General features: G+C 54.6%; 2 protein-coding genes across 2 annotated transcripts in view; one reads left to right on the top strand and one right to left on the bottom strand.

Moving 5' to 3' along the window:
• Window positions 1-1794, bottom strand: part of Ccdc12 (coiled-coil domain containing 12) — a 48998-nt gene extending 47204 nt beyond the window's left edge. Inside the window, exon 1 of the mRNA XM_051140741.1 lies at window positions 1477-1794. Within this exon, the coding sequence (XP_050996698.1) occupies window positions 1477-1572 (96 nt within the window). The 5' untranslated portion in view covers window positions 1573-1794. The remainder of the gene's footprint in view (window positions 1-1476) is intronic.
• Window positions 1795-4193: 2399 nt separating this feature from the next.
• The window catches only part of Nbeal2 (neurobeachin like 2), a 31760-nt gene continuing 8858 nt past the window's right edge, over window positions 4194-27095 (top strand). Inside the window, exons 1-28 of the mRNA XM_051140738.1 lie at window positions 4194-4412; window positions 15013-15101; window positions 15181-15309; window positions 15442-15523; window positions 15611-15738; window positions 15939-16021; window positions 17588-17673; window positions 17765-18047; window positions 18161-18267; window positions 18617-18697; window positions 20184-20267; window positions 20651-20749; window positions 21127-21728; window positions 21810-21942; window positions 22017-22136; window positions 22328-22649; window positions 22883-22965; window positions 23059-23151; window positions 23318-23492; window positions 23597-23730; window positions 23932-24091; window positions 24301-24403; window positions 24554-24707; window positions 24798-24956; window positions 25128-25287; window positions 25522-25628; window positions 25802-26326; window positions 26862-27040. Coding sequence (XP_050996695.1) covers window positions 4362-4412; window positions 15013-15101; window positions 15181-15309; window positions 15442-15523; window positions 15611-15738; window positions 15939-16021; window positions 17588-17673; window positions 17765-18047; window positions 18161-18267; window positions 18617-18697; window positions 20184-20267; window positions 20651-20749; window positions 21127-21728; window positions 21810-21942; window positions 22017-22136; window positions 22328-22649; window positions 22883-22965; window positions 23059-23151; window positions 23318-23492; window positions 23597-23730; window positions 23932-24091; window positions 24301-24403; window positions 24554-24707; window positions 24798-24956; window positions 25128-25287; window positions 25522-25628; window positions 25802-26326; window positions 26862-27040 — 4511 coding nt within the window. The 5' untranslated portion in view covers window positions 4194-4361. The remainder of the gene's footprint in view (window positions 4413-15012; window positions 15102-15180; window positions 15310-15441; window positions 15524-15610; window positions 15739-15938; window positions 16022-17587; window positions 17674-17764; window positions 18048-18160; window positions 18268-18616; window positions 18698-20183; window positions 20268-20650; window positions 20750-21126; window positions 21729-21809; window positions 21943-22016; window positions 22137-22327; window positions 22650-22882; window positions 22966-23058; window positions 23152-23317; window positions 23493-23596; window positions 23731-23931; window positions 24092-24300; window positions 24404-24553; window positions 24708-24797; window positions 24957-25127; window positions 25288-25521; window positions 25629-25801; window positions 26327-26861; window positions 27041-27095) is intronic.

The following is a 27095-nucleotide window of genomic DNA, read 5'->3' as shown; positions in this document are numbered from 1 at the left end:
CTTGAAAAGGAAATAAGTTAAACCACTTCAACTAATTTCAAAGTTTACTGCAGGCCAGACTTGGTGGAGAGGCAGCTACAGGAGGATCTCTAGAGCTTGTTGCCTGCCAGCCTACCCCAAAACAAGCAAAGCAAAACAAACAAACAAAAAAACCCAATACCACAAGCTTTAGGTTCAAGGAGAGAACCTGCCTCAAGAGTAGCACAGAGAAGCTAGGCGTGGTGGCCCACGCCTTTAATCCCAGCACTCGGAAGGCAGAGGCAGGCGAATCGCTGTGAGTTCGAGACCAGCCTGGTCTACAAAGCGAGTCCTGGAGAGCCAGAGCTACACAGAGAAACCCAGTCTCAAAAAAAAGCGCCTCCCCCAAACAAAATGAGTAGCACAGAGAGTGGCAGATGAGGGTAAGGGTCTACCCTGCGCTTCCCTTGGTCAGGCGTGGAGGGTAATTATCCGATGGGTCTCACAGGCTGCCAACAAAAGCCAACTTGGCCAGCTTCCACTCTCACTACTTCCCCTTTCGCTTTCTCACAGTATATAGTACACGGTATAGTATACTGCTATTCCGAAAGGAAAACAAAAGCCAACCGAGACCGACCAATCTGGTTTTTGTTTATTAAGTCGGATGTGGAGCCTCTGATCTTATTTTGTTGAATGAGGGACATCGTTCTTGCCTGTAAAGCAACAGAGCTCACAACTTACAGCTTCTCGCGCCTTTTCATTATTGATTTTCCCTATTATATTCGAAATCACCCACAAAGAGTGAATGTGTATTTTTTCTTATTCCTCTACTGGAGAAGTGGGAGAAAACAGGCTTAGGAGCATGAAACAATCTGTCTAAGTCTCATAGCGTCTAGTGACAAGGCCAAAGTCTTTACACAAATAATCAATTTGAGAATTCTCTCCTATTACTTTGGAAAGACCAGCAAGTAGAGATGAATCTAGGCTATCTTGGTGGCTAACGAAAGTTAGGAAAATTGCTTCCAAATCTGCTAACTACGAGGATTAGAAAGCCAAGCTGGGAAAGGAAAGGGTGCCTTCTTCCCCTGCAGTCCACCCGGACATCTTTTATAGACTGCCGGCTCGACTCCGGCTGCTCGTCCACAGCAAAGTCACTGGCTGTCTTCCCCAAGGGAGCCCTGTAGGCATCAGAAGGCCAGGCCGGTGGGCCAACCAAAAACGTAAAATACGAACAAACAAACCAAACAATACGCCGAACCCAACAAACACGTAAAAAATTAAATCGGCAGCAACTTGCATGGGTCCCGGAACCACTGCCCAAAGCGCACGCGCGAGGTCCGCCCCTGGGCTTAAGAAAGGAGCCTATCTCAGCGGCAGATTCCAGCGCTGTCCTATTGCGCATGCGCCACCCCCGCGCACGCGCACCTTGGCTATAGTGGTTCCCTGGTAGTCCTCAGCCCTCCACTGCCCCCAGAGCGCTGGCCGCGGTGCCTGCAGCTCTGACTCCACGTTCCTCACCTTGCGCCCGGTTTTTTCCCGGAGGGCCTTCAGCCGTTCTTTCCGCCGTAGCGCCTCTTCCTCGAGGCGGCCCACACCGGCAGAAGCAGCCGCCATCTTACCCGAGGCCCCCTCCTTTTCTCTCCGGCTTGCGCAGGCCCAGTGAGTAGAAGAGTGTCGTATGGCCAATCCAAGGGCGAGAATGGAAAGCCGGAACCCCTGAGAACCAATCAATGCTGAGTTGCTACAGGCGGATACGCCCTTTGATCTAGAACAACCTGTATAGCGAATGAGCCGGCTGGGTTCAGGGAAAGGCGTTAAGGTTCGGTTTGTCCGACACTTATCAGTGAGAAAGCATGTAGAATCAGACCTGAGAGGAAGAGAATAGAGTGAGTCGATTGCTCTGGTTTTGCCTAAACACCACCCAGCTTTCCTGATTGCGCTCTTGGAATACTTAACCATCCTTATCCACTTAATGCCTTGAGAAACATTCCCTGAGCCGGGTGTGGTGGCGCAAATTTGTAATCCCAACACTTCAGAGGCTGAGGCAGCAAAATTATGGGGTCGAGTTTAGTCTGGGCTACGTAAGGAAACCTTGACTTAAAGCACCGCCTCCAAACAAACACCCAGAGACCTTCCTTGGTTTCTCATTCCTATCTCACTCTGAGGTCAGCCTCTCCCTTTTTTTTTTACAGACAGCAGCTAGTGACACCTCGGACTCGCCTGACGCTCCTAAGCCTTGCTGTCTACTCTCTGCTCCAGACCTTCACAGTTCGAGGCCTGGCAGCATGACCTTTTCCTTTGAACTCAAGAACTCTCTCTCATCCCTTTCTGAAGTGGCAGCATACTCAGGGTCAGGCTATCTTCCCTGCATAAGTGCAAACATAACCCAAGGCCAAGTAAGAGCCACAGAACTCCTTTTTCCTCCTAGTATAGAAAGAGGCGTGGTGGCGCACGCCTTCCATCCCAGCACTCAGGAGGCAGAGGCGGGTGGATCTCTGTGAGTTCGAGGCCAGCCTGGTCTACAAAGTGGGTCCAGTACAGCCAAGGCTACACAGAGAAACCTTGTCTGGAAAAACCAATGGTGGGGCGGGAGGGGGAGGAGAGAAAAGAAAGTTTGACTGGCCAGGCGGTGGTGGTGGTGCACACCTTTAATCCCAGCACTTGGGAGATAGAGGCAGGCCGATCGCTGTGAGTCCAGCCTGGTCTAGAGCGCCAGTTCCAGGACAGTCAAGACAGAAATCCTGTGTCGACTTTAGCAGATGGTCACAGCGGCATGCATCGCTTCCTTCCCCACTCCTCTTCCAGGGAGACTATCCCATTGGCAATGTTGCGCCATGTCTACCCATAGGTGAATGATCTTCCCTCCCAGCTCCCTTCAAATGCCGCAGCCCGCTCACCTCACTGGGTTAACCTCCTAGGTTAACCTGGTTCTGTCTAGGACCTTCTGTGTTTAGGAAATGTAAACTCAGACTAGGATGCATAGGGCAAGATGGAGGAAAAAAAGGCCAGAGGGAAAGGACTGTCCACTCCAAGAGTACAAAACAGAACAGGAATAGGGACAGAGGCTGTCTTCTTAGGACCAATATGAGCTGGCTGGACCTAGCAACCTTTCCCTACTCCTAGGTCCTACCCAACACCAGAGGCTCCCTCACCTCACAAGCAGTCTAGGCATAAGGAAAAGGACGGGATGGTAGAGACAGTGCCCAGGGAAGACTCAGTCAAGCCTAGATTCCTTGTTCCTGATGCCCCTGTAATCCTCCTTCGGCCTGTCTTGGCTTCAGTCTCTCCATTTCTAAAATCAGGCATTGCCAGAAGTGGTGGCACACTAATTTAATCCCAGTACTCAGGAGGCAGAGGCAGGTGAGATGGCTGTGAGTTCGAGGCCAGCCTGGTCTACAAATTGAGTCCAGGACAGCCAAGACTACACAGAGAAACCCTGTCTCAAAAAACAAACAAACAAAACCAACACACACACACACACACACACACACACACACACACACACACACAAATAAAACAGCAAAAACTAGGCATGAGGCACACAGCTTCAAAAGAACAAAAGATGACAAGCAAGGGCTGGGCCCTGTGAGGAGGGGTTGCCACCAGTGGAGCACTTGGGAACTTGGGAAGGCTTCCTAGAGGGAGTGAGTGGGCCAGAGGTATCCTAAACGTGGTAAGGATCTGCCTAATGGAAGGACGCCGCTCCTTACAGGTAGGTTTTGTCCTGCGGCCGGCTCATGATTCTTCGCATACAGCTCAACGCTCTGCAAGAACCCAAAGGTGGCACTGCCTTGCATAAAAGCTCTTAGATCAGAGCCTTACGTAGTTAGCACCACAAGTGGTCCTCATGGACGAGGTTATATTATTAGAAGGACCCTAGACATCCCCGCGCGAACTGTAGTCCCTTCCCGGAATATTGATAATTCCAAACCCGATATGTTCTGTACTGGATGGACAATGTAAGACGCCCAGACCCGCTATCCTTAGCCTTGGAGGCTGGAAACGATCTTATAGTGGCTCCCAAAAGACGCTGCCTGCGATGGGCGGGGCTCTGAGCGACTTCCCGGGCCGCCCTGACCCCAGGCTCCTCCTCCAGCCTGACTCCCCGCCCTTTGCACAGTCCTGGGAGGGAGAGGCGGGGCGGTGGCCGCCACCGCCGCAGACACCTAAGTGTCGGAAGCCTGGCGGTGGCCGGGCCAGGGGAGGGGGAGGAGGAGGGGCGTGTAGACTTTGGTGACTGAGTGCGACCGGGTCCAGAGCCGCGGACTTCCCCAAGCAGTGCAGCGCCGCTCCGCCCCGGAGTGACGCCCTCCCGCCCATGGGCCTGGCCCGGGGCAACCGGCGGGCGGCGCGGAGGAGGCGGCGACAGGTGGCGCGCAGCAGGGCCAGAGCCGGGTCAGGCCATGGCCGCCTCGGAGCGGCTCTACGAGTTGTGGCTCCTCTACTACGCGCAGGTGAGCCCGTCCCGCCCCTGGTCCGCTGGGCCCCCAGATCCGCGCGCGCCGTGCCTGCTGCACCTGCGTCTGTTCCCCCCCGGGCCGCAGATGGGCGCGCGCACCCGGGGCACCAGCCCCGATTACACGTGCGTGCCCCTGGCCCTTCCTCGGGCATTTGTGCCAGTGGGACAGTGTTCGCGAGCGCGCACTGTACTGCAAGTCCCCAGCGAAACCGCGCAGCCTCAGTTGCCCTGGCCAGTCACTTTACTCCTTACCCTTTTCACAACTGGGTAAACTGAGACCTGGAAATAAAGGGACTTGGTTCGCATGTAGGCTGCTTCGCCTACATTCGCGATAAGTGGTCTTGGCTAGAATGTCATGTAGGCGGAGGGACCCGGCAGGTGCTACCCCCTTACAGACGTTTAGTCACTTCAGACTTCTCCAGAGAAGTACTTAGAGATGAACTCTTGCGGTACTTGGGGCAGCCTTAGCCTGCAGCGGGGCAGGGTCCGGAGGTAAGGCCAGGAAGGGTGTCTGAAAGGAACCCTCGATTCAGGCCGCCTCAGGTGGTATCAGAAGGGGAGGGGGAGGCACTGTGATTCTTGTGAGTCAAACTCTAGAAGCTCCACTTTTCCTCCTTGCACTGAAAGCAGGGAGTGATCCTGGGGTTACGCCTCCCCCCTTGCACCTGCTTGGCACTAGGTGCCTAGCTCAGGTGTGCCCTGGACACAATGGTCCTTTGTGTGACCCTGAACAGCTTGTCACTGGGAGAGCAGGGATACGGGGAGAGTTCATGCTTAATCCTGGCCCTCTGAAGAGGGCTGGTCTGTCCCCTAGGAACATAGGGTCTAAGTCTGAAGGGCCACAGCTTCTTTAGTCTCCGGCTGGTGGCATGTGTAGAGTCCCAACCGAGGGTGACCCAGTCCAAGCTCATTGTACCTTCAAGCCTCTACTTCCCTGTCTGTAAAATCAATACAATTTTGCCCTCCGGCCACCTAGGCTTTGTAGGGAGGGAGGCACTGTGGCTGGGGTAGGAGAAAAGCCTGGCTCTCATCTATTCCCGCTCTATGTCTCCATCTTCATGGGAGATGACCAGGTGATGAGTCTGCAGAGATGTCACTGTTGGCTTTTCAGGCTGTGTGGCAGGCTGCTGGAGATGACCTGGTCCGGCTTCGCAGGACTGTTCCCTCTCATATTTGCGGGGCTGTACGGTTATGAGCCTTTCAGCACTCTAGTCTGCTGAGCTCCCACCTCCTCCCAGAGGGCTCAGGTGTAGGGCACAAGCTGGCTGGTTGTAGAAGCCTGGACAGGCAGGGGGCAGCCTGGGACCAAGCCAACAAATAAATCCAGGATGTGAGAGCAAAGTTGGGTGGGGCCAGGCTGCCTGGGGAGAGGAAGCCAGGCAGCCTCCCAGTACAGCAGCCTTCCTGCCTGCTCCAAGAACACTGTCTCGCCCCCTCGGTGCTGGGATCCCAAGGAGAGATAGTACTCCTAGGGACCCACTGTGCTTGTGTCGGTGGGTGTGTAAAGCAAGGATAGAGCTGCCATGGACCCTCAGAGTCCCAGCATGATGGCCCATTCCTGTAATCCCAGCATGAGAGAGGTTGAGGCAAGAAGATTGCTGATCTGGGCTATAGACCTTTGAGACGTGCCTCAAAAAGAAAGAAAAAAAAAAAAAAAAAAAAAAGACCTTTTTTGTCAGTCCACAGCCAACCAGCCGGCAACACAGGTGGCCCCTCCCTCCAGCGGCAAGAACTCCAGTCTGCTGGTAAACCTGTTTCCCCAGTTGTGGGTCTGGGTGAGGACAGAGGGGAAAGCACCCCAGTTCTTGTCCTTCCTTTTCCCCTGAAAGACCCCAGATTTAGACCTGCCTTCCCTCATCTGCATGAACCCTGCCCTCTTGGTGGGCTCTGGGAGGAGGGGACGGTATCAAAGTGCCCCTGCATAGTACTCAGTTGGAGCTCCTCAGGGTCCTCTTGGGGAAACCAAGGCAAGGTTATCAGGAGCGTTCCTGTGATCCGGAAGCCTCAGAGCCAGGTGGCTCTTTACCTGGGACATCACCTGTTGGTGCCTCTGCTTGGAGCCTGTCTTAACCTTCACTGTGGTTGCCACTCCTCAGCTTCCCAGAACCTAAGATTTAGTAAGTGTTCCTGGGTGTTAGCTAACTGACTGGATGAGAAGATGACCAGTGTAGCGACCAATAAAGAAGTTATCCCAGAGTGGGCAGAGTTGGGATTTCGATGGCCGAAGGCCAAGAACAACAGGAGCGGAGCGTGCACACAGCACAGCCAAGAAGCAAGCTTTCAGCCAAGAAGCAAGCTTTCAGCCAGACATGGTGGCAGGGCATGTCTCCCCCAACACACACCCTGTCCCATCACCTTTAATACCAGCACTTAAGAAGGCAGAGGCAGGAAGGTCTCTTAGGAGTTGCAGGCCAGCCTGGTCTACAAAGTGAGAGCCTGTCTGGAGCAGCAGCAGCAGCAGCAGCAGCAGCAGCAGCAGCAGCAGCAACAGCAGGAAGGTGTCGGAAGTCAGGGAGCAGGACAAACCGGCATGGTGAATGGGTGGAACACCCGCCTCATGTCCTCGTTTCCTCGAGGAAGACCAGGAGACTGGGGCAACACCTGGCCTGCTGGCACTTGGGAAGCATAGAAAGTTGAATGCAAAACGGCATGTAAATGAACAACCCCTTTGCAGGCTGGAGCAGTGGGGTTACTCACCCCCAACCCCCTACGCCACTGATGGGTGAGCCGAGGGTCACAAAGAGTGTGGCAGAACAGGGAACCATGTTCAGTTCTCCAACTGTGCCCCTGAGGAAGGACTCAGAGGCTAGAGCAGACTAGACGTTCATTAGTTTAATTCACCTTTTCCTCTATGTTGTCTTGGCTATCCCGGACTCACTTTGTAGACCAGGCTGGCCTGGAACTCACAGCGATCTGCCTGCCTCTGTCTCCCAAGTGCTAGGATTAAAGGCGTGCGCTGCCAACCCCCCCCCCCCCCCCCCCCCCCCCCCCCCGCTCTTCCTCTGGTCTTTTATCCTTGACCCCATGATCTCTCCTGTCTCATGGGAACGTGACCAGGCCTCTGTTTACCTCGTGTGTGTGTGTGTGTGTGTGTGTGTGTGTGTGTGTGTGTGTGTGTGTATGTACATGTGGAGGCCAAAGAAAGACATTATGTGTCTTACTTTTATTTTATGTGTATGAGTGTTTTGCCTGCACATGCAGACATGTATGTCTGTGCATCATGTACATGGCCAGTGTTCCTAGCCACTGAGCCACCTCTTACTTACTCATTTATTTAGATAGGATCTCTGCCTCTTGAGTTCCATGTCAGGCCCAGGGATTGAACTCAGGCTGTCAGCCTTGGTGACAGGTGCTTTTACTGTGAAGCCATCTCATCAGACCTCCACTTCATTGGTTAAGTTAGACTGGCCAGTGAGCTTAGGAGATCTGCCTGTCATCACATCCTAGGCCTCCCCTCTCAGAGCGGAGGTTGTAGGTACATACCCTGGCTCCTGTGGATGCTGGGAATCTAAACTCCCTTGTGCAGCAGGCGCTTTACTGACTTGGATTCCCAGCTCTCTCATTTACTTTCTGTTGTTGTTATTGTTGTTGTCTGGCTGGTTGGTTGGTTGGTTGGTTTTGTTTTCTGAGACAGAGTTTTCCTGTGTAGCCCTGGCTGTCCTGGAACTTGCTCACTAGACCAAGCTAGCCTTGAACTCAGAGATCCCAAGTGTTGGGATTAAAGGTGCACGCCACTTCTGCCTGACTCTTACTTACTTTCTTAAATGAGTGAATATACCCAGCTCTTGGTCCCTTTCACACCTGAGGGGCAACTGGAGTTTTTTGTTTTGTTTTCTCTCTGCTTTTGTTGCTAAGGCAATCTTTCAATTGCCTCTTTCTTTCTCTCTCCTTTTTTTTTATTATGTATACAGTGTTCTGCCTGCACACCTGCACACCAGAGTTCCTTATAGATGGTTGTAAGCCACCATGTGGTTGCTGGGAATTGAACTCAGGACGTTTGGAAGAACAGCCAGTGCTCTTACCCTCTGACCCATCTCTCCAGCCTTCTATTGCCTCTTTCAGGAGGAACTTTAAGGGTAGAAAAGTTAACATAGAGCCTGGGGTTGGAGGGGGGGGGGCGAAGGTTGGTACCTTGAGGTTGTCATGACAACTGAGGAACTGATGGGGAAGAGTGCGATCCCCATGGAAACAGGGTCAGTTGCTATGGGGACCATGGCAGGAAATTCTCAGTTTCCATAGTGATGGGATAAGGAAAATGGCTAAGCACTCTGAAGGGTGTTATGGGGACCAGTAGGTCTGCTCCTCTTTGTGTTTCAGGTAAGGGGCCAGAGACAGTGCTGGACACCCAGGCCCTTATGCTCAGTTGCTTCTGCTCCCCAGAAAAGTTGCCAGCTTCCAGCTTCATCCCATGGCTACAGTCCTTACAATGTAGCTAGAAGCCACTTTGGCCTGACAGTGCCCTCTCTCCTCTTGATGCTGTCGGGACTTCTCCCTCTCTGTTCCTGGAGGTGGAGGTAGCTCTGACTGAAAGGGATCAACGACCCAGTATTGAGCTGTGGTGGCTCTCTGTACTGTTTGGAATTCTTTTCTGGGGAATGCACTCTACCTCCCCTGTCCAAGGCAGCAAGCTGAGGTTGCCCTGGGGGCCTCAGCTCTGCACTGAGCCATGGGCTGCCTCTTGCTTTCATTCATAAATTGGGATGGGAGAATTGTCCTGGAATGCCAGGACTTTGGGCTGACCAGACCCCTGGTTTGGAGCTCCCAGTCAATCATTCCACCCTTTGGTGGTGATTTGGGTGGCACTAAGCAAAGACTGTTTTAGAGAGAGTTGAAGCTGGGCATGGTGGGGCACACTCCCCTGTACTAGTGAGGCAGAGGCAGGCCGATCTCTCTGTGAATTTGAAGCCAGATTGAGGTACATAGTGAGACCCTGTCTCAACTCCTTCTGCCCCCACAAAAAGAGATAGTTGAGGCTCAGCGGGTTTTATGTTAGGAAGTGAGCTACCCAGTGTTTAAAACAGGGCCTGGGTTCCAAATCTCATAGCATTAGCCACCACTTCCATTAGCAGTTAGTAATTCCTACCTGTACAGCAATGGGCTGTGGCTTCAAAAGGTTCTGGTCCTGACTGAGGGCATTTCAAGAGGAAACATGGAAAATAAAGTGTGTTCAGCCCTATGGGATGCGAACTTGTAGGTTTGGGGCGTGAGACTGGAAATGAGGGGGAGTACCTGTGCAAGCCTCAAATGTCAGAGGAAGCGGGGGTGGTGGTGGCGCATGCCTTTAATCCCAGCACTCGGGAGGCAGAGGCAGGTGGATCGCTGTGAGTTCAAGTCCAGGCCTGGTCTACAAAAAGAGTCCAGGACAGCCAAGGCTACACAGAGAAACCCTGTCTCGAAAAACCAGAACCAAAACCAAAACCAAAACCAAAACAAAACAAAACAAAAAATGTCAGAGGAAAATATTGATTTGCTCTGAAGGTGGAGCCTCTGCCAGAGCAGTGACTGCTGGACTCGGTGGTGATGACGATGTCTGCTATAGCCTTCCTGTGCTGGCCATGAGCTTCTTCTCATAGCTTCAGAGGCAGTGTGGTGTTAGGCAGAGGTAGTGTAGTGGCCCTGTCCCTTTGGTAGAACGCTCTCTCGACCACTAATGCTACACAGACCGGCCCTCAGCTCTCCAGTTGCCCCAGAGTTCTAAGAAACTGCCTCTCTAGCTCGTGGGAGCTCTTTCTCCCAATATTCATTTGTTTGTTTGTTTGTTTTTTGAGACGGTTCCTCTGTGTAGCCTTGGCTGTTCTGGACTTGCTTTGTAGACCAGGCTGGCCTCGAACTCACAGCGATCTGCCGGCTTCTGCCTCCCGAGTGCTGGGATTACAGGCCTGAGCCACCATCACCCAGCTCCTCCCGATATTCTCTGAGTGTATTTGGGGCTGGTTGGGGCACAGGTTGGGATGATGATTAGCATCCATCCTTTGAGAGACAGCGGCCTCTATTTTCTCCCCTGTAGCAAGACCCAAGTACTTTCTCATGGGCTGAAGGTCTCTGGGTGGGCATGGCCTGTGTGGGTGCTCTATTTGTCCTAAGGCTCCCTTTATAAAGAGCTGGAAAAGTCCTGAAGGAGCCAAAAAGGCAGAGGCTCTGGGATAGGAATACAGATCTCAAGGCCACAGCCGTAACTTCCAGGCTCTGGACCCTGTCACAGACAGGACAGCCATCTTGCTCCTGGCCACCGCCCTGTCCTGCTTTCTTACACCGCTTCTGTAGGGACTCTGATATTTAGCACTGTAGCTTCAAGCAATGGCGTTCAGGTCAGAGCTGTCCTGAGGCTTCCTAGGGACAAGGAGTGAGACCCAGAAGAAGGGCACAGGCAACTACTCCTATCACTTGTTCTGTGCTCTTGAGACTCTTTCATGCCCCTTCAGAATCCATGAAGCCTGCCCTAATTGGCCGAGCCCTGAACCCGGCTCAGCCCAATCTGGAGAGTTTACAGGACTAGACAGGCAAAGGGTATGGCTCAAGGGTTAGAAAGCTGGAGGGGCCTGGTCTACACTGCGAGTCCAGGAGAGCCAAGGCTAAACAGAGAAACCCAGTCTTGAAAAACCAAAAAGACAAAAAAAAAAAAAAAAGAAAAGAAAAGAAAAAGAAAAAGAAAGCAAGCTGGAGTGGCCCTGAGGAGGATGGGAAGACCCTGCTTAAGTACCCCAAGCCCAAGTCACTGAGGGTGTGTGGGGTAGAGTGGGGTGTAGAAGCCTGTGTGTGTGTGTGTGTGTGTGTGTGTGTGTGTGTGTGTGTGCGCGCGCGCACGTGTGCGCGCGTGTCTAGGAGGTCAGAGGTTGACAGAGTCTCTCACTACACTGAAAGCCCATAGATTCAACTTGGCTGGCCTGTCCTCAAGCCCCATGAACCTGCCTGCCTCTGCCTCCCCTTTGCTGAGATTAGAACATGCACTGCTGACCCTCACTCTTTGGTTGGTTTGTTTGTTTGTGGGGTTTGGTGTTGGTGTTGGTGTTTTCGAGTCAGGGTTTCTCTGTGTAGCCTTGGCTGACCTGGATTTGCTTTGTAGACCAGGCTGGCCTTGAACTCACAGTGATCTGCCTGCCTCTGCCTCCTTGAGTGCTGGGATTATAGGTGTGCCCCACCACTGCCCACTAAACCCTGACTCTTTATGTGATGCGAGGATCTAAACTCAGATTTTTGTGCTTATATGCAAGCATTCTGATTAAGCCATCTCCAGTTTTGAAACCAGAAGAGGTCTATGAGGCCATAGATGTAGGGTCAGGGTCAAATGGCCAGCTTCCCCAGCCTACAACAAAGATCTGGCTCCATTCTCCTGAAAGGGTAAGCTGGAGCCTAGGTGCCAAGTTCAGAGGTGACATGTTCAGAGGAAATGCTTTAGAAGCCCTGATACATCTCTCTGATAAAACGTCTGGGAGGGTCACCTTAAAGGGTTAAAGCTTTATTCTGGTTCCTGGTGACAGAGGGACTCTACAGAGGAAAGCTGCCATACCTTATGTCAACCAGAAAGGGTGGTGGTGGGTGGGGTTGGGTGGAAGAGAATATGCACAAGTCATCTGTAAGTGCACACGGACAAGGTATAGCTTCCACCCTCTCCCAGGAGCCCATCAGATTATAAACCTATTAACGGATAATCCATTGACAAGGTTAGAGCCCTCCTGATCCAATTATTTAAAACCCTAAAACCCCCTCTAGAGCTGGGTGGTGGTGGTGCACGCCTTTAATCCCAGCACTTGGGAGGCAGAAGCAGCCAGATCTTTGTGAGTTTAAGGCCAGCCTGGTCTACAGAGTAAGTTCCAGGACAGCCAGAGCTACACCGAGAAACCCTGGCTTGAAAAACAAAACAAACAAACAAACGAACAAAAACCCCACCTTTCTACTGGAGACCAAGCCTTCAACACATGAGCCTCTGGGGTAATATGTCAGGTCCAGCCTAGCCTTCTCAGGTGGTTCAGAATCTGGGCATCTTGGTCTCCTGGTTGATGGAGTCTGCCAGAAGGGCCAAAGGTAACCAGACAGACAAAAAGGTACAGTGATGTCTTCCTCTTCCCCCTCCTCCCCCCTCCTCCTCCTTCTTCTTATTTGTTTTCCCCCCTTGAGACAGGGTCTCTCTGTGTAGCCTTGGCTGTCCTAGAACTCACTCTGTAGACCAGGTTGGTCTCGAACTCACAGAGATCGCCCAGCCTCTGCCTCCCGAGTGCTGGGATTACAGGCGTGCGCCACCACGCCTCACTCATGTCCTGCTTCTTGACATCTATGGTCCCGCTCTGGGTTGCCTGAGCTGTGCAAAAAGAACTGAGCTGTGTCCCAGTTCTCAAAAAGTTGAGTCAAGAGGGTCAGACATTCAAGAGTAGCCTTAGCTACCTAGAGGGTTTAGGGTTTGCCGAGGCTATATGAGACCCTGTCTCAAAGGCAGAAGGAGAGCAGCAAGAACAAGAATAGCAATAAAAGCCAGAGGAGATGACACTGTGCTTGCTTCTCAAGCTGAGGGCCTGAGTTAGGATCCTGAGGACCCTTGTAAAAGCTGGGCATGGCATCGTGTGGCTGTGACCCTAGTGCTTGGAGTCAGAAACAGGCAGACCCTGGGGGCTCTCTGACTAGCCTATAACCCAAATGGTGATCTCCTCTTTAATGAGAGACTTTGTGTCAAAAAAAAAAAAAAGGGGGGGGGGGGAGGTGGAGAGTGATAGAGACATCATATAGCTAGCTACCTCTGGTCTACACACACACACACACACACACACACACACACACACACACATGATAATAGATAAAATGGACAAAGAAGACATCCAGACACAGTGGATAGCTGCTCCCACCTCCTACTAGGTTTTGGGGAGCCTGCCCCAACTCTGCTGGCATCTATCCAGGTCAGGGCATGTTCCATGGGAGCCACAGGCAGCATGAACAAGCCAACCATCTTTTATAACAGTGGGTCTCAACCTTTCACAGGCTTAGCCTCAGACCATCATAAAACACAGTACCGAGCCAGGCATGGTGGCTCGCACCTTTAATCCCAGCACTCGGGAGGCAGAGGCAGGCGGATCGCTGTGAGTTTGAGGCCAGCCTGGTCTACAAAGTCAGTCCAGGATAGCCAAGGCTAACACTGAGAGACACTGTCTCGAAAAACCAAAGAAACAAAACAAAACAACACAGTAGCAAAATTACTGTTATGAAGTAGCAAAGAAAATAATTTTATGCTTGGGGGCTTGGGGGTGGGTGGGTCACCATAACATGAGGAACTGTTTTAAAGGGTTGCAGCATTAGGAAGTTGAGAACCACGGATCAATAAAGTTCTGCAGATCCTTAGGTATGAGGTCCCTGTCCCTCAGGCTGGTGAGCACTGACTGAGCTGTGCCATTTCTCATGTCCGTCTCTGCTGTGGTTCTGGTTTCCTTTTTAAGTTGGGAAAGGTGATTGCTCTCTGGTGTCAGCAGGTTAGGCTCCAGATGGGAGGGAGGGACTAATGTATAGACCAGGTCCCACTTTTGTGTCCTGGAAATGGCCTCAAGTTAGGGCAAATGTGTAGCTGTGTCACTGAGCAAGAGACCTGTGGAATCCAGGTAGGTGGCGAGGCCCTGGGAAGGGCCAAAGATATGGGCAAGCCTTGCATATTTTTCCTAGGCCTGAGGTTTTAAGCGAGGTCAGGAAATGTGGGTATTTTGAATGAAGGGTACCTGGCATCTTAACAGTAAGGATGGCACCCAGGGCAAGGTGACCCCACCATATACGCTGTAGGCTCTGCCCACGATGCCTTAGCAGCTCAGGGTGCCCCAGGGCCCCTCCACATCCCTGCGGTCTGCTAGGAGGAAGCGGCTGCCCTCCCCCACCATGACTCTGCGCTTCCTGCCCCAGCCAGGGCAGAGGAAACGTTTCTTTGTGTCTTTCTTTCTTTCTTTTTATGTTTGTTCACACCATAGTTTTCCTTGGCGGCGCCCATACGCCACGCGCTCAGCCATTACCCACCTCTCTTGTCCATGGAACCAACTCTGGGGCCTGGGGTCCAGGTAAACAGCAAGGGTGGGTGGACATGTCGGTGCAAGGGGCGGCGGGCTGTTGTGTAAGGATGCTGTAGTGTTAGGGTACAAGTGTGACATGGGTGACTGTCCAGCAATGGATGTACATCCCGGGCCCCATAGTGCCGGAAGGTTTCCAGAAGGTGGTGGTTGCAGAACTAGGAGAGAAGGTGGCAGGACAGGACACAGCCCAAGGCTCTGGCTAGACAGCAGGTAGCTATCGAGTGGGAGATCCACAGCAGCCCTGGTGTGGGATAGAGCCACGCCCCACTTAAGCTCCTCCTCTGCCTGTGTCAGGTCTGGGTGGGTCCCAGCCATTAGAAAGGTGGGAACAAAGACTGCAGGTTGGACTGAGAGAAGATGAGGTCCTAGAGGTGACCTGTCCCTGCCTTACTGTGGCCTTCTGGTTCTGACCTTGCAAGTTCCTGTGCTCCAGGGCTCATCCCACCTCTTTCACTGCAGTCGTCTCACCTGTCATCTGGCTCTGCTTGCACACTGCACCTGCCTCGCCTCCTTCTGCGACATTCTTTCCCTTCTCATTCTCTTGAACTTTTTTGTCAACAGAAGGACCTTGCCTACCTGCAGCAATGGCTGAAGTCCTTTGTGAGCACCTTCGAGAAGAGTATCTCCTTAGCCTCCCTGGAACCTCGAAGGTAAGGCTGGATCTGCACAGAGGCCGGGGCCAGGCAGGTAGGACCGTCCTCGGTGCTCAGCAACTCTCCCGTCTTACAGGCCAGAGGAAGCAGGTGCAGACATCCCTCTGCTGCCGCTAGATGCTCTACATGTGCTGGTGGAGCAGCTAGGCCGGGACAACCTGGAACAGGCCCTGTTGTTGCTGAAGCTCTTCATCATCCTCTGCAGGTGGCTCCTCCCTGGTGCCCTCTGAGGGTGGGCAGCTGCATGGCTGCTTGTGCCTGGGAGTGAGGGAGACCTGGACATTAGCATGACCTATCCTGTTCTTCACCCCCTCCATCTCCCCCTCCCCCACTCCAGGAACCTGGAGAATGTAGAGGCTGGTTGGGGCCAGGTACTGGTACCCCGCGTGCTGGCATTGCTCACTGGATTGTTGGCTGAGGTGAGGGGCTTGCCTGGACAGGGTGAAGACAGCTTCTGCAGGTATGGCTGACTAACCCTCCCTCTCTTCTCTCTCCCCGCCCTGCAGCTGAAAGGATCCCCATCATCCTCACAGGAGGGCCATGGGACACAGCTGGAGAGCGTGGCCCTGCATGCTCTGCTCCTCTGTGAAGAGCTCTTTGACCCCTACCAGACCTGGCGGCGCCAGCACAGTGGGTGAGACCCAGCCCTCAGACAGGGTGTCCTACAGCAGGCCAGGGAAAGGAGAGGGATGGGATTGTTGCTCTGAAGCCTTGTGGGACTAGCCTGTGCACACACTGGGGGACCTGACCAAGAAGAGCTGAGAGTTCAGCCAATGGCTCCCAGTGCCCAGAGCTGGGCTTCATCCCAACTCTCCCCCCACCCCCACCCCCCAGGGAAGTCATCAGCTCCAAGGAGAAGAGCAAATACAAGTTTCCTCCCGCTGCTTTGCCCAGTGAATTCGGAGCCTTCTTCCAAGGTTAGGTCCCACCGGGTCGCCCCCAAGCTCAGGTTCCCTTCCTGTAGTTCCCTAATCCCATCTGCCAGACAGGAGGAACTCCTTGGTGGTGTGGCCTGGGACAGACACAGGAACCTCCAACAGCCAAGTAGACGTTTAGGGGTAGAGAAAAGAGAAAGGGCATGTCTGAGCAAAGTAATTTTTTTCCTAGGCTGGAATGAGGACTTTCTATCAGGTGGGGTGTTGACCTGTCTCCTGAATTTCCCATCTTCCTTCTGCCTCGCTCCTCTCAGGCACTTGTCTTTCTATTCCTCTCCAGTCTCTCTGCCAGGTAGCCTCCACCCAGACTCTGCCTCCCGCCTCTGTAACCCAGCTGTCTCCATCTGCTTCCTCACTGGGAGGAGTGGAGTGCAGGAACCCCTCTGGCCGTTTGTTCTCCCTAGCTTTATTTGTTTCTTCTCTTCTGGACTCTCTATCTCTCTGTCTCTGTCTCTCTCTCCCTCCACTTGATATGCTCAGAGCAGGAAGTGGCTGGACAGAGACAAGCAGGCCTGTGTGTAGGTGGATCCTTTTGGATCATTTAGCAAGTCAGTGAGTGGTACATGGCCACAGGAGGGGAGAACTCGGATGAAGTCTGGCACATGCATGCATGCGCGCGTGCACGCGCGTAAGTGTGTGTGTGTGTATGTCTGTGTACACGCGTGTGTGTGTGCATGAGTAGGTGGTGTGTGGTGCAAGTGTGTGTGTGTGAGTGTGTGTATGTGGTATGTGTGAGTGTGTGCATGTGTATGTGGTGTGTGTGCGTGTATACGCACGTGAGTGTGTGTGTGTGATGGTAGGACCCTTCAGTGGAGCTTGATATCCTCACTATTGATTCTCATTCCTACCCATTCCTGTCCCCAAATCCCTAGAACGCCATCAGTCACTCCTTGGGGTACTGGCCCACACCCTGTCCTCTCCCCTCATGGCGTAGTTTTATTCTCAGGTCTTGCCTCAGAAGCCCCAGTGCAGGGAGGCTCCATCCCTACCCAAGCCCACCTGTTCCCACCATGTGACTCAGGCCTGGACCCTTCTGCACTCTAGGTTTTAGCTCATTGTCTGACACCTTGTCCAGCTTGGCTGGAGTAAGGCCACATGTAAGGCTGTGAAAGTCCCTAGAAGTCCCCAGTGGGAGAGGCGGAAATACCAGTAAAATGTAGCCTGGTCCCTAGAGTAGTGCACCCAAAGTTCCCACCTGTCAGAGAGTGGCAGAAAAAACAGGTTTGCATCTGAGAAGCCAAACATGGCGGGGGAGGGCAGTCTCTCTGAGGAAGCACAGTGGCTGTGAATCACTCTGGGACACCCTCACTGATGGGTGTAAGGATCTAGGAAGCTGCCTAGGCTCTTGGGGCTGGAGCATATGTCCCTCAAGCACTAATGTAGCCCTACATCCCATCATAGCATAGACCTAAAGCAGGGTGAGGTCTCCTCCGTTAGGTCGGCATTCTATCCCACACCCCCACATTAGGATACCCCACTTTTTGTGCAGTCCTCTGGACTATAGTCCTACAACCTTGGTGACATTGTCCCGCCCTACCCACTACCCAGAGAGCTTGCAGGATGCCGAGCGCTTGCCTCCCACGTTGCTGGTGCGGCTCATCCACCTCTTTGGTGCTGTCCTTGCAGGAGGAAAGGTATGCTGGGTAGTGAGCCTGTGGATCAGGGCGTGGCCTTCTCAGTATCTTGCTTCTAGGTGAGCCTACTGCCATCTTTCCTCACCCATAGGAAAACGGGCAGCTGGCTGTGAGTCCTGGCTCTGTGCAGGGACTGCTAGGTGTGGTGCGGGGCTGGCACTGTGGCCCAGCTCAGGACCCCCTCCAGGTGCTGCTGGCTCTGAAGGCACTGGTGGGTGCAGTGCACGTCCTGCACGGGAGCCGAGCACCACCCCGGGGACCAGAGCTGCGCACCCTACTTGAGGGCTACTTCCGAATTCTCAACGCTGACTGGCCAGTTAGTCCAAGTTCAGGCCCTGAAGAGGCCCTTGTCACCCTGCGGGTCAGCATGCTTGGTAGGTATGGGTTCCCAGGCCCTTAGGGAGGGGAATGTCTGTGTGACGGTGGGAAGGCAGGACGGTGGGAAGGGGAGTGCCTGGAGGGGAGTATGACTTTGACCCCTGCACAGATGCCATTCCTATGATGCTGGCGTGTGACGACCGGCCAGTGCTACAAGCCACCTTCCTTAGCAACAATTGCTTTGAACATCTTATTCGCCTCATCCAGAACAGCAAGGTGGGTGGGGTTTTTGCCTGGGGCGTGTGTGTGTGTGTGTGTGTGTGTGTGTGTGTGTGTGTGTGTGTGTGTGTGTGTGTGTGTGTGTAAGGCCTGGGACCCAGGAGGAATCACACAGACATCCCAGGTTGCTTCTGAGTAAACATGGCGGTGGCTATGTTCAGTGGGAGGGCCTGGGGCCTGGACAAGGTTTGTCCCTTTGGGTTTCAGCCCTAACTGTGATAGGAGAACGGTGATTAGGACTCAGTGGGCCATTCCCCACTGGTGCAGAGCCCTGGCCTGCACCCCCTGGTCCTGCTCTAACCTCTCCTTCTCATCTCCTCCTCCTCCACTGTGCCCCTCCCCACAGCTGTACCTGCAGGCCCGGGCGCCCCCTGAGGGGGACAGTGACCTGGCTACCCGGTTACTGACTGAGCCCGATGTCCAGAAGGTATCACCCCCCCGGAGCTGACCAACTCAGGCAGCACCTCCCTGGGCCACCCACCCCTGGGCTCCTTCTTTGACCAATTTACTGTATTTCTGAAGGGCTGATGAGTAGATACGTTTGACATATCTGGCAGTGAGGGTAACTCTGACTGCCCTCTCACCCTCCCTTCCAAGGTCCTATCCTAGAGACTGGAACAGGAAGTGGTCGTTTGCTCACCTGGTGTTAGAATTGGGTGCTGGGGTGTGGCTGGGAGGAACCTTCGAAACTCTTTACAACCTACCCCACCCCCTACTTCTCAGAAGGAGAGAGAAGTACAGACACTAAGAGGTTTGATTGTCATCACCTATTAAGGCAGGGGTCCCCCAGGGGCCATTTCTTCTGTGGCTCCTGATTCCTATGCTAAACAGATCTGGCTCCTTATAATTACCTCATGGTTCACTATTCACTGTAGGGTGTCAGCTGTAGGGTGTCAGGTGGGGCTCTACACCTGGGCCCCCAACCTCCAGAGCCTCTGCCCTGGCTTTGTCTCCATGAGGCAGCCTCATGTTTATTGTCTGTGGACTTTCCGAGAGCTCACCTGTCCATTCAGCTCCACATCTGTGACTTTATTTATAGGCCTGGAGAAGGAAAGGCTGTCAGAGATCACATTTCAGGGGGGGACTGGGTAGTGCTGGGAGCAAAGGGCCCACAGGACTCAAACATGGCTTAGTACCTGCTGTCAAACTTGCAGCCCCTCACCCCTCAGAACGGCTCAGGGGCCATGAGCATTATGCCTCTGACTGTCAGCCTCAACTAAGCTGAGCCACAGGGTCCTCACTGATTTAGGGGATGAGGGACAGGGTAGGATTAAAGGTCTCGAAGGTTCTCCTGGCTCTAATGCCCTGTGATTGATGGCCCCTATACTGCTGTGTGTCTGTCAATCATCATGGGTGATGGGACACTTGATGGCTTGCTTGCACGTTGTGTCCACCTTGGGTGGGGATGTGGGGACAAGTTTCAGTAAGTCCACCAGAGAACAGGATGGGGTGCAGAGGCAGCAGGCACCACCTAGTCTATCCCAGAGGCCCTTTGCAGCCTGAGTTTCTCTATTATTATTTTTGTTTTTTGTTTTTTTGTTTTGTTTTTTTGAAACAGGGTTTCTCTGTGTAGCCTTGGCTGTCCTGGACTCACTTTGTAGACCAGGCTAGCCTTGAACTCACAGCAATCTACTTGCCTCTGCCTCCCAAGTGCTGGGATTAAAGGCATGCACCACCATGCCCGGCTTGCAGCCTAAGTTTCTTTCCAGGCCTTTTTGCCAGAGGCAGTCTTGCCTACCTGCTATCCAGCTCAGGGCAACACAGCTTGTGGGGCAAGTAGAGGGTTTGCTGTTCATGGAGGGCTGCTGATCCAACAGATGCTCTGGACCTCGGTGTGCCTGGCCCTGCACCCCTTTTACCGCCAGCTATGACACCCTGGCAGCTACTTCTCCTGACTCCCTCTCTCCCGAAAGGTGCTGGACCAGGATGCAGATGCCATTGCAGTCCATGTGGTCAGAGTGCTGACCTGCATCATGAGTGGCTCCGCTTCGGCCAAGGTGAGTATGCTTCAGACTTTCTGCAGCAGGCGTCAGAGGTGGAGTTCCTTGTCCTCAGCGATTCCAAAACTGGCCTGTAAATCTTGGTCCCCAGAGAGTGCACAACTGCCACTGTCTGTCTGTAGGGTGTGCTTCCACATGCTTGGTGGGTGTGGTCATCATGTGTCCCGAGTCAGGGCCACGTAGGAAAAGGATGCTTGTGAGGCGACCACCATCTGTTGCCTTCTGAGATGACGATACAGGCTGCTCCAGCCTCTACGTGGCCTTGAACCTCTCTGTACTGTGACCTACAGGCAGAACTAGTGAGGGGAAGGGAAGGGTCCCCACGGGTGGGAGTTGGCCACAGAGCCCACAGCTTTGCTTACTTCCACGCTACCTTTCAGGAGGTGTTCAAGGAACGCATTGGCTACCAGCACCTGCAGGAGGTCCTGCAGAGCCATGGGCCCCCCACCCACCGGCTGTTGCAGGAACTGCTCAACATGGTGAGGACTGGGCTTGGGTCCCGGGTCACAAAGGCAGCTAGCCTGAGGCAGGTCCCTGCTCTGAAAGACCTTTAACTATGGGCCAGTACAGTGTGAGCCGGTGGCTCAGCTATACATGCCAGTGCCCTGAGGTGAGACCTCTACAGAATAGGACTCCAGGGCTATCCCAGGAACATGCAGTTGGGGCCTAGACTAGGCTACGAGCTAAAGCGCGGAAATCAGTGATGCTAAATGCTTGTTTTAGTGGTCCTGATCATTCACCTTTGGCAAGACTCCAAAATGGGGTGGCATATGTTGCTTTCCCATACTGTAGGCACCAGGAAGTCTCAGAGCTGGCAAGGGGCCACATTTGACTGTCATGTTCTTTCTACCTACAGGCTGTAGAGGGTGACCACAGCATGAACCCGCCTCCACCAATCCGCAATGAACAGCCAGTGCTGGTGCTGATGCAGTGGCTACCAGCACTGCCCACAGCTGAGCTGCGCCTCTTCCTGGCACAACGCCTCTGGTGGCTCTGTGACAGCTGTCCTGCCAGCCGTGCCACCTGTGTACAAGCAGGCCTGGTGGGCTACCTGCTAGAGACACTTAGCACAGGAATAGCCCTGGGACCCCACTGCCAGGAGCAGCTATTAGCATTGCTGCAAGCTCTGGGCCGCGTGTCACTTCGGCCCTTGGAGCTCCGTCGTCTGCTGCGCCCCCCACCAGGGCTGGACTCCGAATCATGTGGAACTGAATCTCAGAAGGCCCGACATGCAGGTGCCATCATCCGAGTGCTGTCAGGCATGGCCCGGCACCGGGGTCCTGCGCGCGCCCTGAGATACTTTGACCTCACACCTAGCATGGCTGGCATCATGGTGCCACCTGTGCAGCGATGGCCAGGACCTGCCTTTACCTTCCATGCCTGGCTCTGTCTGCACCCCACAGAGGCAGCTCCTACCTCAGCTCCTAGCCGGCCCCTCCAGCGAAAACAGTTGTACAGGTGGGTAACTGCCAAGGGCTAGGACCCCAACCGGGAGGGTGAGCAGGAAGAAGCCGGCGTAACTGGCTTGCTTGCCCTCAGCTTCTTCACCAGCAGCGGCTCAGGGTTCGAGGCCTTCTTCACGGCGGCTGGGACCCTGGTGGTAGCCGTGTGCACGCGGAAGGAGTACATGACCATGAGCTTGCCCGAAGTGTCCTTCGCCGACTCCTCCTGGGTGAGTCACCATCCTTCTGACACGGCCCAGCATGGGATGGCGAGCATCAGGCGTCATCTCAGCTTCTTTTCCAGCACTGTGTGGCCATCGTGCACGTGCCCGGGCGCCGACCCTTCAGTCAGAACCTGGTCAACGTCTTCAAAGACGGTCATCTGGTCAAGACAGCTCCTCTTCGCTTCCCCTCCCTCAGTGAGGTGTGCCAGGCAGGGTTTGGGAGGCCTTGGGTTGGTTGCAGGGGTTTGGACCGTTGTGGTCTGGAACCCCTGTGTGCCTTCAGCCTGTACCACTGTGAAGTGCGTGGTTTGGGGAGTCACCGTAAGCTGGCTGTAGGTGGAACGCCAGGCTTTGCTGGGACCTGACAGGTCTCCCAATCCTGACCCTGCAGCCTTTCTCCTCCTGCTGTATTGGTTCTGCCGGGCACCGCACGACGACGACCACCACAGGGCTCCCTACGCCACCAGCCCCTACCGCCTTGTCTTACACTCACCCTTCCCTCACCCGCTCCCAGTCAGTTCCAGCCACCACAGGCCTGGGCTGGGGGCCTGGGCTGGGGGCCCCTCTGCAGGAGGGCAGCATCAGCTCCACCCTTGCAGGCACCCAGGATACTCGGTGGGGAAGCCCCACATCACTAGAGGGTGAGCTGGGGGCGGTGGCCATCTTCCATGAAGCCCTGCAAGCCCCTGCCTTCCGAGCCTTGTGTATCCTGGGTATGTAGCACCTGTTGTCTGTCACACATTCCCCCTCTACCGACCCCCCCCCCAAGTCCCAGCTTCTACCCCATTGTCCCAGTTCAGGGCATCAGATGTGCAAAGTGCACAGGGGTCCCCAGGGAAGATGGCAGCCTGGGAATCTGGCCTCTGGGCAGGCAGGGAGGAGGCAAACTATGGATACTGTTTAGCCAGAGGACCTGAGGTCTAAATGCTTGGCCTCTTCTCTCCAGGGCCCAATGAGCCAGCACCCTTCAAGCCTGAGGGTGAACTACATGAGCTTGGTGTCAAGTTGCTCCTCCACTATTCCCCTCAGGTACCTAGGGATTAGAGTCCATACAGAACCCTCTGGCTCTGCCCTCTGGCTCCTACTTTCAATCTGTCACTCCCCTTCTCCCGTTTGATCCAGGCCTGTAAGAACAATATCTGTCTGGACCTGTCCCCTGGCCATGGGCTGGATGGCCGCCTGACAGGATACAGGGTGGAGACGTGGGATGTGAAGGTACCTGTGTCCATGTGTATAGTGTCCACTGGGCTAATGGGTAGCAGTGTTGGGCCCTAGCAGGGCCCGCGGAGACCAGTTCAAGAGAACCATGCTTTTTGAGTCCGGGCTTCTAGGCAAGATGCTGGTCGGGAGCTGTTCTCTCATCACTAGCCCCTCCTCCCAGGATGTGGTGAACTGCGTTGGGGGCATGGGTGCCCTGCTGCCCTTGCTGGATCGAGTGGCTGTGCAGCCCCAGGAAGCTGAGGCAGATCCGGGTGAAACGCACGACCTTGTAGGGCCTGAGCTGACCTCAGGCCACAACACTCAGCGCCTGCATCTCTCGCTGGGCAAGTCTTCAGGTGAGTGCCCTTCGTGCCTGGATTTGGGGAGAGAGTCCTGGTATGGTGGTGGCTTTTGGCATGCCCTTGACCAACCTCTTTGTCCTCTTCCTGGTGGTCGGCAGAGGAACGGATGGAGAGGAATGCAGTGGCGGCCTTTCTCCTGATGCTTCGGAACTTCCTGCAGGGCCACACTGTGAATCAGGAGAGCCTGGTGCGATGCCAGGGCCCAGCCATCATAGGGGCCCTCCTGCGCAAGGTGAGGCCTGGTGAGCAGGTGTGGGAGGGACGGGGGCAGCAGGCCTTCTGGACAGTGGTATCTGAATTAGGCCTGATGGGGCAGATTCGGGTATGAGCAAGGATGGTTATTCATACCTCCTGCTGGGAAGACTGGAAACTGGGTGTCTGGGGCAGCAGGTAGGCAGAACCTAGCTTCTCAGCCAGTTCCTTCTCCCTGCAGGTCCCCAGCTGGGCCATGGATATGAACGTGCTCATGTCTGCCCAGCTGCTGATGGAGCAGGTGGCTTCGGATAGCAGTGGGCCTCTCCTCTACCTACTCTACCAGCACCTGCTCTTCAATTTTCACCTCTGGACCCTCAGTGACTTTGCTGTGCGCCTGGGTAGGTGAGGGTCCTGGGAAAGAGGCCTGGCTCCAGGGCAGGCAGGGCGGGAAGTCACAACCTTGCTCTAGATAATCCGAGGGGGATACATATGGCAGGGCCGGGGCTCTGCCCCAGAGTGTGTGAGGGAACAAGATGGTGCCGGGGAGGCGTGGCTGTGGCCTTGCCCTAGAGGATGTGAAGGAAGCTTCCTGCTGATGTCCATGCAGGTCACATCCAGTACATGTCCAGCATCGTCCGTGAGCACAGACAGAAACTTAGGAAGAAATATGGAGTGCAGTTCATCCTTGATGCTCTTCGCACACACTACAGGTTAGGCTGATGGGACCAGGTTGATGTTGGGGGCCTGGCACAGCAGTGCTCAGTGTCAGGGACAGGATGGCACAGGGTCCCAGCTTACCTGCCCTTTCCCTCCTGATCTTGCCTCCTGGACCTGTTGGCTGTGCTTGTTGGACCTGCCAGCCCACAGCGGGAGCGCCCCCTTGCGGCCGATGACCTGCGCACAGTACAGACTTCCCTTTTGGGTCTGGCCCGTGAGTTCCTGGTTCGGAACTTCTCGGTGGATGACCTGCAGGTTGTGTTGAGCTTCTTGGCAGCCAGCAGTGATGATGGCCAGGTAGGATGGAGGTTGCGAGGGAGAGGCTTGGGTGAGAGGTGTATGGGCCAAGTGGGAAGCCCATCCTAAAGTGACATTCTGTATCCTCAGGTGGTGGGTACCCTGGACCTGTTGCTGGCTCTGCTTCAGGGTTCTCCAGCACAAGAGCCCTTGGCCATCTTTCTGTTGGAGCTGGGGAACCTCGAGGTGCTGCTGTCACTGCTGGTGCGGCCAAAGTCACCGCCCCTTTTGACTGACAGGGTCTGCAAGGTATACCTAGCCCCCTCATTCTACTTATTGAGGCCCCTGGCTGGAACCTCGAGAATCATTGCACCAGTGAATAAAGCCACTCAGGCCTCTCCTGGAGCCACACACCCATGCAGTGACTCCTCCTATGTTATGGCCTCTGCGATGACAGCCCCTGGGGTCTCCCTCACACAGATCTTGCGAAGATTGCAGCAGAATGAGCGGTTACCTGAGAGGAACCGCCAGAGGCTTCGGCTGCGAGACTGTGGTCTCCAGGGTCTTGTTGCCAGCTTGCCTGAAGGAAGCATCTCTCCCCAGCTCTGCCAGGGCCTCTACAAGCTGTTTGTAGGGGCAGGTATGACTTGGTTGGGACCAAGAGGCAGATCAGATGGAGGGGGGTGCATCTCAGTGGTGGGGTGCTGGGCCTAGCATGCATAAGGGCATGTGTTCAGTCCCCAACACAGAAACAAACCAACAATAAAAAAATAAAATCCCATACCAGGGAAGAGAGCAACAGGGGATGGGGCTGGTGGAAAAAGGGAGTGTTCACGCAGGGCAGGATTGAGATAGCCCCCTCCTACTTTGTCAGTCCCTCAGATTGCACCCCCAGATTGCCTGAATCTCTCCGATTTGTTGGCTGTGGTACAGCTATCCCTCCAGGCTGACCTCAGCATCCGCCTGGACATCTGTCGTCAGGTGAGTAAGAAAGGAAAGCTCGGGGAGGTGAAGGAATGGCCTCTGCTTCCTGGAGCTCCTTCTGCCTCTCTGTGATGGGAGTGTCTTTGGAGGTCCCCGCTGTTAAGACCTTGGGATGAGAATCTAGGGAAGCACTCGGATGACCCCTCATTTGCTGTACCCTGGTTTGGCAGCTCTTTCACCTCATCTACGGGCAGCCGGAAGTAGTGCGGCTGCTGGCGCGACAAGCTGGTTGGCAAGATGTACTGACCCGACTGTATGTCCTGGAGGCTGCCACAGCCAACGGTCCCCCACGCTTCCTCCCAGAGCTGCCCACCTCCCTGGAGCCATCCCTGTCCTCACCACCTACTGAGTTGCCTGCTGAATCTTCAGATGTCTTCCTGCCTTCAGAGACCCCTTGCCCTGACCCGGATGCCTTTTACCATGCCCTTTCTCCATTTAGTACACCCCTTGACCTGGGCTTGGAACGGGCCAGCGTCGGCTCAGGCACTGCTGCTGCTGGTGGCGGCGGCAGCAGCAGCAGCGGGACTATTACTCCAGCCAGCCAGCCTGGCACACCTTCCCCGCTGGATGGGCCACGGCCCTTCCCTACTGCCCAAGGCCGCCACAGCTCCAGTCTCTCCAATGTGCTAGAGGATGGCAGCCTGCTGGAACCCACCATCAGTGGGGACGACACCTCTAACGCTAGCAACCCCCAGGTGAGCTGGGCCCACCTTCTGACATTGCCCTATGTCAGGAGATGACACCTCAGGGAACTCCTTAGGCTTGGTAGTGTGACCTTTCCAAAGATGCGGGCTGATATCAGGGTGATGCTCTCACATGCAGTTGTGCTGAGCCACAGTGGAGAAGAGCAGCCACACAGGGCCCAGACTTTATAGGGCCTACGGACAGCCTGTCTTCTCTAGAGGAGCAGCTAGCTCTCTTAACTGCTAAGCTATTTATCCGGCCCCAGTGCCACCTTGAGAATTCCTTAGGCAGCCTTGAAGACTCAGGGTAAATGCCTTTGTGAATATCTCCTCTCCTCTCCAGAGTCCAACAGAACCCCAGGCTTGTCCCCAGAAGTTCAGACAGTGGCTGAAGCCTCTGTGCCATTTTTCTAAGGCCTTGGTGATAGGCTGGCTGTTTGCCGAATGCTGCCTCCTACCATTCCTGCCAGTGGGTAGACAAGGGGTGCCGAGCAGGAATGCCCTGCCTTCCCACCGCACAGCCCTCACCACCCTCCTGTCCCCACAGCAAACCCCTGAAGAGGAGCTGTGCAACTTACTCACCAACGTGCTCTTCTCAGTGACGTGGCGGGGCGTGGAGGGCAGTGATGAGGCCGCTTGGCGAGAGCGTGGCCAGGTCTTCTCCGTACTTACCCAGCTGGGGGCCTCAGCCACCCTCGTGCGCCCACCAGACTGCATCAAGCGCAGGTAAGAGGGTTGCCTTGGGAGGTGATGGGTCTCTGGGAACCTGGGAGCCAGAGAA

Source organism: Acomys russatus, chromosome 32 (assembly GCF_903995435.1).
Source record: "Acomys russatus chromosome 32, mAcoRus1.1, whole genome shotgun sequence".
NCBI classification, from domain to species: Eukaryota; Metazoa; Chordata; class Mammalia; order Rodentia; family Muridae; genus Acomys; species Acomys russatus.
Note: the sequence above shows the minus strand (reverse complement) of the source record. Positions and strands in the feature narration are given on the sequence as shown.